General features: G+C 30.7%; 7 protein-coding genes across 7 annotated transcripts; 3 read left to right on the top strand and 4 right to left on the bottom strand.

Annotated features, from left to right (window-relative positions):
• The first annotated feature begins 180 nt into the window (after nt 1-180).
• Chro.50042 (hypothetical protein) lies at nt 181-981 on the top strand. Its single annotated transcript, XM_660868.1, has 1 exon — nt 181-981. The coding sequence occupies one exon, from the start codon at nt 181-183 to the stop codon at nt 979-981; it is 801 nt and encodes a 266-aa protein (XP_665960.1).
• A 181-nt stretch (nt 982-1,162) lies between these two features.
• Chro.50041 (hypothetical protein) lies at nt 1,163-1,486 on the bottom strand. The annotated part of the gene is made up of 1 exon (XM_660867.1): nt 1,163-1,486. The coding sequence occupies one exon, from the start codon at nt 1,484-1,486 to the stop codon at nt 1,163-1,165; it is 324 nt and encodes a 107-aa protein (XP_665959.1).
• Nucleotides 1,487-1,919: 433 nt separating this feature from the next.
• Chro.50040 (hypothetical protein) lies at nt 1,920-2,552 on the bottom strand. Its single annotated transcript, XM_660866.1, has 1 exon — nt 1,920-2,552. The coding sequence occupies one exon, from the start codon at nt 2,550-2,552 to the stop codon at nt 1,920-1,922; it is 633 nt and encodes a 210-aa protein (XP_665958.1).
• Nucleotides 2,553-3,008: 456 nt separating this feature from the next.
• Nucleotides 3,009-4,196, bottom strand: Chro.50039 (ATP synthase (C/AC39) subunit). Its single annotated transcript, XM_660865.1, has 1 exon — nt 3,009-4,196. The coding sequence occupies one exon, from the start codon at nt 4,194-4,196 to the stop codon at nt 3,009-3,011; it is 1,188 nt and encodes a 395-aa protein (XP_665957.1).
• A 937-nt stretch (nt 4,197-5,133) lies between these two features.
• Chro.50038 (hypothetical protein) lies at nt 5,134-5,637 on the top strand. The annotated part of the gene is made up of 1 exon (XM_660864.1): nt 5,134-5,637. One exon carries the CDS (start codon nt 5,134-5,136, stop codon nt 5,635-5,637), a length of 504 nt encoding a protein of 167 aa, XP_665956.1.
• Nucleotides 5,638-6,085: 448 nt separating this feature from the next.
• Nucleotides 6,086-6,748, bottom strand: Chro.50037 (type 2 adenylate kinase). Its single annotated transcript, XM_660863.1, has 1 exon — nt 6,086-6,748. One exon carries the CDS (start codon nt 6,746-6,748, stop codon nt 6,086-6,088), a length of 663 nt encoding a protein of 220 aa, XP_665955.1.
• A 492-nt stretch (nt 6,749-7,240) lies between these two features.
• On the top strand, nt 7,241-8,356 carry Chro.50036 (hypothetical protein). The annotated part of the gene is made up of 1 exon (XM_660862.1): nt 7,241-8,356. The coding sequence occupies one exon, from the start codon at nt 7,241-7,243 to the stop codon at nt 8,354-8,356; it is 1,116 nt and encodes a 371-aa protein (XP_665954.1).
• The last annotated feature ends 104 nt before the right edge of the window (nt 8,357-8,460 follow it).

Below are 8,460 nucleotides of genomic sequence, written 5' to 3'. Positions count from 1 at the left end.
GCTTGGAACTATAAATACTTAATTTCGTGTGGAGAGGACAAAGTTGTATGTATTTGGAGATGCTCAAATTGGGATCCAATTAAAAGTTTTGATGATATTCATGACTGTATTCCAATTTCAGCAGATTTTCATCCTTCATTGAAACTTGCTTTAACTTTAGATATTGAAGGAAATATATGCATGTTAAATCTCATAGAAGGAAATTTAGCAGCCAAATTCACTGTACCAGGAATGAAAAAAAATGGTCAACATTTGAATAGAAGGTATGGACTTTTTACTCTGGTAAAATTTAATATATCAGGAACTTATTATGCTGTGCTTTCTCAAAGAGAACTTATAATTTCAAATATAACTGATGAGGAAGATTGGTATTTAAGTTCTTCTATTACTGATTTTGGAGTTGGACCTTCACAAATAACTTCTTTCTGTTGGATTACAAATCAAATCTTTTTGGTTGGTTTTTCCAATGGACTAATTCGAATTCTTCAAGTAACTAAACAATGTCTAATAAATTTGGAAATTACCTTCACAGTTTCAAAAACAACTTCTGATGAGATTAAGAATCCACATCTTGGAAACAGAATTAAAGGAATTTGTATTATTGGTTATAACCATCTCAAGGATGAAAATCTTGGTAATTCCAATATATGTGGAAAACTAGTAACATGCGATTCTTCCGGTATTTTTGTTCTTTTTAACTTTAAATTGAAATTAAATAAAGAAATTGGTAATAGTTTATGTGAACTTGAAATTATGGATATATTTGATTCTGATAATAGAATCACATGCATGGCAATTGAAGATAAAAGCCCAATAGATCCTTTGTCTTTATTTTTGCCTTCAACCAACCAGGAAAACTCAGATTCCAAAGTTGATAAAGGCTGCTTGTCTAGTACTCCAACCAAAGGTAACAAAAAACTGAGAGTCATTAAGAAATCTAAGCTGGATAATTCAAAAAAGAAGGACAACTTAAAACAGTAGATAATAATCTGATAGTTTATTTACTTGAATTAATATCTTATCTATCTTATAGTATAACTTGAACTTTAACTATTCTTTTAACTTGATAATATTTCAAAATATGAACTTTGTTTTTTATTTATTTTGATTGATTCCAGAATTCTGGATGTCTTTTAGAAACTGATAAACTAGAATTTTAGTCTTATTTACTATTTTTGGATTTTTCTCTTTGTACATTATATTGATGTAATCCTAAAGTCAATGCAGCAAGAAAGAAGAATGAAGAAGAATTGAAGGTAATGTATTTCTCTGGAACTAGAGTTTTCCAGAGTTTTTCTTGCATTCTAGCCTGATCTGCTATTTTGTCACCATTAATAATTTCAGATTTCTTATTTAAATTAAACTTGGAATTTTTGAAATATTTGAATATATGAAGAAATTGCTTGGAGTTACTTGTAAGAAATGACCTTCTTACGAGTAAACTACTTAGATTAAGTAAATTTCCATGGGATGTGGGAAATATCATGCTAAATTTAATGAATTAAAGTTTTTATTATACATGGCATTATTTTTAGACTGGGCGCCAAACTTGGAATTAATTTAAATGCATTTTAAAAGTAAATTAAGGTAAATGAATGAGAATTAAATAGAGAAAAATTTTAAGAAAGTATATTGAGAGTTAAATTAAAGAAGATTAAAAAATAATACATTAGGAATTAAATTGGAGATGTGTATCAAAGTATTTAACTTAGAATATGCGAGATTTGTTAAATTACAATAGCTAGCTTTTGTTAAAATAGCCTTAAAAAAAGTCTTAATAGAATAATTGTGGGAATGTTTAGGCTTTAATACATAGTTTGCATATAATACATGCAAATTATGTATGAATATATTTATATATATATATATTTAAGTCATCAAATTTTTAGAAGCTATCAGCTTATTGTTTTTTTTACCTTTTAATTTTGTTCTTGTTTCATTAATTTAGTAATAATTTTGGGGGTTTTAAATAGTCGAAAACCATTAGAAATTGGCATTAAAGGGTAAATATCTTCAAAGAAGTAGTAGGTGTGTCCTACAATAATTCCCATTAAGTTATCCCAAGGTCTCCATCCAATGACTAAACCCATACCCATTAATACCCATGGCAAGTAAGGAGCTCTTACGGTGAATATGAAAACCGACATTCTAGCAGATGGATTTCTTCTTCCCCAAATATAAGTCATTACGTTGATAACTGCTCCACTAAAAAGATATCCAGCTCCAAAGAAATATGAAAGGAGAAGAAGCATCCAAGAACATGTGATTAACATCCAAAGAAAGTCAGCTGGTCTACTGTGGAAAACTACATCTTCCAAAGACGCACAGTAATATAGAAGTACATAAGCATTCCAAAAGAAGTGAAGACTGAATGTTCCAAAAAAGAAAAAACAAGTTGCAAGTCTCCATATTTGGTATTCGTTGATCACAAGTAGCCAATTTAAATACAAATTAAAGGGTGAGATGATATCTAGAGTGCATAACACCATCAATAAGGTTGAGATAGCGAAGTAGACCTTCGTTACTGGCGGAATATTATTCACTACCAACATTTTTTTCTTCTTCTTGTTATTTTACAAGCCAACTTTTCTATATTCTCACATTAATACTTATTGGATTTATGCGTTGGGCGCCAATTAGTGGCGCCCAGCGCTAACAGTTACATGCACTAAGAAGTTATTCTGAAGAAGGGAGAGGCTAAGAAGAAGGAAGGTGAGGGGTGCATAGGCTTTGATAGGAGGTGAAGAATGGGAGATGGGCGAGCTGGGGAATATGGGGAACAAGTAGTACACCAATGGGTTGGTGATAAGCAAGAAGCATTGTATCAATTTCTTTTTTAAGTAATGTTTTTATAATTTAGATAATTAAGAATTAGGCTAATTTAGAATTCAAAGAGTTTTTAGTTTAGATGATTACATGAAGATTGTAGACTTAGAGAAAAAAATTTTAATAAGCTATTCTTATATGTTAAAAGGGATAAAATAAATTGATTGAACTATGCTAAAGAATTATCTGGCACGAGGAGCAAATATTGGAACAATAGCATCAACTTGGTCTTTTCTATTCATAAGGATCATTTCGGCAATCCAAGTAAGATTTCTAATTTCTTGTTCCTTAAGCCTGGCCCAGGCATAAAATACACCATAATTCATCTGCTGATCAAAAACAAGCTCACACATGGAGACAGTTTCAGCATATAATAAATCTTCTAAACTCTTAAATTGTCTATCAGCAAGATTCTTGTGACTTGAAGATTTCTTCTTATCAGTAGATTCGTCCTTATCATCAGCAAGTCCAAAATCATTGGCATTGTCATTAACATAGAATGCTTTGCATTGGTCATAGAGAGCACTGTATTTTGAATATGGCTCCAAAGCAGCTCTTACACGAGTATCATTCCAGGCCTTTCTAATTTGTTCTGTGCCTTCTGGATATAAGTAACCAAAGCTTGGATATAATGTAGAAGCACTCGAAAAATTAAAATTGAGTGAGTTTAAGGTAATTGCAAGAAGTCTAAAGTCTGCCTCACATTTTAAGACATGACTCATAACTTCAGCAGATGTAGGATTCAAAGTCTGACAGAATCTATAGAAATCCTCAAGCCAAGATTTCTTAAGAGAACTTCTGAGAATCTCTAAATCCATTTCCTTAACAATTGAGGTAACATCCTCATTTTCACCACTGAAGGATGTCAAAAATTCATCAAAGTATGGTCCAATTGGGGTCTCAATGAGAATTGACTTGTAAAGCTCATCAAAAGATGAAGACAAATCTAAAGCAACAAAAGCTCTTATTTCTGGGAAATATCCCAATGGGTCTAAACGAGCAAGAAGCTCTTCTGCTGGCTTCTTATTCAAAGCACCTTGGATCAAATTTACCACATTATCAATCATCTTCTCATAAGTAATGTAATTTAAAAACTTTCCCAATGGCTCATAAGCCTGAGATTGTAACATCCTAAATTCATGAGCAAATTTCTCTCTACACTTTTGAGTTATCACATTCACTGACAGAGGAAGTGGCTCATCTTGCATAAATGTACCATAGTCTGTCTCTTCTAATGCTGTTCTCATGTCTTCCAAAGTTTCAGCTTGGCCAATTAGGTGGTATTCATCCATTGTTATAAATCCTGATCTATACCCTCGAACCATTGCCTCCAAATACCCATCCTTTAAGTTAAATGTCAAAAGTTCCATCTTGAATTTAGTACTCAATAATAGAACTCCTTTTTCACGCCTTTTTTCTTCTTATTTACTTTTAATTCCCTCTTGTTTTTCTTAACATAATAGCCTTTTCCGCATTAATTTAGCGGCCACATTGGCGCCATCTATATTTAGGCGGGAATTGCCGGTATGGCATTTTTTATATTATCAAAAATGCAAAATTAATATGGGAATAAGGAGGTAAAACGATTTTAAAAGATTTTTTTTTTCTGTTTACATTAAAATAAGCTATAAGTTGAATTATATTATATATATATCATATTTTTCTTATTGATTTGATTAGTAAAAGTTTTCATTCATTTTTTTACGTTCCAATCTTTTTTTTTTTTTTTTTTGGCACTAGTTTCAAATTGTGCAATTTTAACTATAATAATACATGCAATTCTCTGGACTATGGATTTTTTTTTTAAACAAATATAAGTCCATACTTTAATCTAAATAATAAAGAAATAAAACTTAACAAGGAAATTAACATATATGGCGATTATAATACAGAAAAAACAGGAAATGTTGGAAAAGTAGGTAAGAATGGATAATATATTTTAAAACTTAAATATGAAAGTTAATTTATTTAGTTAATTTGTTAAATGTTATTATTACAGTAGGTCTAATAATCATCCTCATCAACCAATAAATATATTTCGTTTATGGTATTTTGTATCAATTTTTTTGTATTAAAAATCATATTTCACATTAAGTAAAGATCTTTGTTATTCTTGTCTATATTTCTGTTTAATAATTATATTCTCATAATAAAAAAAACCGGGGGAATCTTGGCGCCATATATTAATACACTCATAGCAATTAATATATTTAATTACCAAAAATAAAGGTTGGGAGAGACTAGGATATTTGGAAATTATGCAAATGCTTGAGTAAATCCTTATATATTTAGTTATTGATTGAATTAATGGAGTCAGGATTGAAAGCACAAGGTGAGGTATCACCTCTTTCAGATGCAAGCCCAAATACTTTAATAAAGTTACCTGCAAAGAAAAATACCCATGTATTTTTTGATATTTCTATTGGAGGAACTCCAACAGGAAGGGTGGTATTTGAGTTATTTACAGAAATTGCTCCTTTGACGTCTGAGAATTTTAGAGCCCTGTGCACTGGTGAGAAGGGTATAAGCCAAAATGGAGTGGATCTGCATTATAAGGGATGTAAATTTCACAGAATTATCCCAGAATTTATGTGTCAAGGCGGAGATATATCTTCAGGTAATGGCACAGGGGGAGAATCAATTTATGGACCTACTTTTGATGATGAGAATTTTGTATTAAAGCATAATTCTGCTGGATTATTATCTATGGCTAATTCTGGTCCAAATACAAATTCTTCCCAGTTCTTTATTACAACCATTCCATGCCCTTGGTTAGATGGCAGACATGTTGTTTTTGGCAAGGTAAGTTAAATTATCTTTATTAATATAACTTTGAACCCAGACGTGTTCCAGATCTTTATATTTTTGTTTTTTAAAAATGAATCTAATTAAAGATTTGGGTCTAAGATGGGTAATACTAAGCTCCAGTATTTTTGTCTGGTTTTAGTTTATACAATGTTAAACTAAGATCCTATAATACTGGAATAATTAAGTTTTACGTAAAACTTATATTTACCAGCTTTTGTTAATTGTTTCGTATTTCAGATTTTAACAGGCGCTGATGTAGTTGCTAGTATGGAGAGGTTTGGATCTAGCAACGGAAAGACTAGCGTTTCAGTTGTGATTGCTGATTGTGGTCAAATTTAACCCAAAACGAGAACAAAGCTAAAAAGATTTAAGAGAGATTATTTTTATTTATTTTTATATTAATGCTATTATTCCTAAAATAATAATTTTTGGTTTTTTTTTTAAGTTAAGCCTAATTTTCCAAGATCTTTTTGATTTGCTCTGTAACTTCTTTAGGAGGTAGCTTTGCATTCACTCTCTTTAGTATTCCTAAGTCTTCATAAAACTTCACTAATGGAGCAGTCTGTTTATGGAATACATCAAGACGAACTTTCACAGCTTCTGCATTGTCATCATCTCTCCATACAAGAGGTTCACCTGTAACATCATCTATACCTGGCTGCTTTGGAGGATTATACTTTACATGGTAAATTCTTCCAGATGCTGGGTGAGTGCATCTTCCCGAAATTCTTTCAATAATCTCAGAATCATCAATTTCAAAGTAAATTACACTAGTTAAAGAATCTCCAATTTCACTTAATATCTTTGCTAATCCCTCAGCTTGGGGAATTGTTCTTGGAAATCCATCCAAGACAAACCCATTTACACATACTCCCAAATCGAACTTCTCCTTAACTAATCCAAGTACAATTTCATCTCCAACAAAGTTCCCTGATTCAATAATACTTTTCGCTTCCAAACCAATTTTTGTGCCATTTTTTATTGCTTCTCTCAGCATATCACCAGTAGATAAATGTGCCAATCCATACTCTTTCTTGATGAATTCACATTGGGTACCTTTCCCACTTCCTGGAGCTCCAATAACAATTAAATTATGCTTTTTCGAATTTGACATTTTCTATTCAATGCAGCTTCTCTTTTTTATTTGGGTTTAAATAAACTGAGAAAGAAAATATTTCTTTTCTGGCATTATTGCTCTTAATTTATAGGTCACAATTTCCCGCCTTTTGCCGGTATTAAGTGGGGCGCGGTACCTGTATTTCAGAATAATAATTGAAAGAAATACATTTTTTTTTCTAAATGACTTGAAGATTCACGAAAAACAAAACAAAAAACAGTGATTGACAATATTTAGATTAAATAAGGAATTATTCAAGACAAGTAGTGGCCCCTATACTGTGGGATTTAAGCTATTATTCCAGTAATAGCAGTTTCATAAACTACATTCAATACTTGTACTTTGAAATCTAAGTAAAAATAGAGTGAGGAAGAGGAAACGAAGTATTATTTAAACATACACAGTAACTATTCTCAGTTATTTTCTCTATATATTTCTTTTTTTTTAATGTAAACTTTTAAAGTTTCTTTTTTTTTTCTCAATTAAACAATGTCAATTCTAGTGGATGGCCAGGCATTATCAGTAACAGATCTCTTCCAAAAATATGATTTAGATGAAATTAGTGATATTCTGGTTAAGATAAAAAAAGAGATTTTTGTAAGAACAAATGAAGTTAAAAAAGTTATTGGATCTAATCCAGACTTAATGATTGATTTTGGAGAGAATGTTTCGAATATTTATGATGCAAGTACCAAATTGAATATCAGCACATTTGAGCTACTTAATGATATTGATAAATTTAGTAATAGTCTTAATGATCGAATTTCAAACTTTGTTCAAGAGGAGCTCCCAGATGTGATAAATAAAGAAGATTTAACCTCTATTTTGAGTTATCAAGAGAAACATGAGAAACTTTACTTTGGCATCCTAGAATCATTCTCAAAGAAAAGCTTTGTACAAAGTTATGAGCTATATTTGAAACATAAACAATTTTTAAGTGAGGATACCTCAGATTTAGATAATTATCTATTTAAAGATTCTTTCTTTATTAAGCAAAGTATTTCCAGTAATTGTTATACATTTATCCAAAGTTGTGAGAAACTAACTTCAGTTGAATTGGCGCAATTAATTATGATCAGATATTTACTAGAGATTGAGGATAAACATTCTGATCATTTGGAATATATTGAATCTGATCTCAAAACAATTCTAGAAAATGCATTGATTTTAAGGGTTGACGAGACTATTAAAGGTTTAAAGTATGCGAGGATTACGGATAATGATGATAGTGAAAATATGGAGGAGCGTAATAATAAGCTTTGTCAGACTTTCATGATAGCTATGACTGTTTTGGTTGATATTTATGAGCTTAAAGAGTCAATATTACTTGTTTATTCTGAATTTAAACAAAAAGGATGGTGTCAATTTCAATCTTTGGATGATATTTCAGCCTGTGTATTACTTTTAAATAACAGTGAGCATATATCAAGGCTTTTATCAGTTCTATTGGAAGAGTTTAAATCTATGGGAAAAGAAAAAGTGGCTGAAACTAGCCATATAGAAAATATTGATACGAACTACGGTAAAAAGCCTGAGAGAATAAAACAAAGTTTTAGGTCCAGATTCCTTTCTAGAATATATCTGAATCTATTTAATACAAAATAGTCATGGAGTGGGTATAGAAATATTAAGAAATTCATTTTTCCCAATTTTGATTTCAAGCATTGAGGAAGATCTAATAAAGTTTCTTTTGAATGGGAATAAGAAAG

Source organism: Cryptosporidium hominis (genome assembly GCF_000006425.1).
Source record: "Cryptosporidium hominis TU502 chromosome 5 CHRO015013, whole genome shotgun sequence".
Classification (NCBI taxonomy): Eukaryota; Apicomplexa; class Conoidasida; order Eucoccidiorida; family Cryptosporidiidae; genus Cryptosporidium; species Cryptosporidium hominis.
This window is presented reverse-complemented; position numbering and strand designations above follow the sequence as displayed.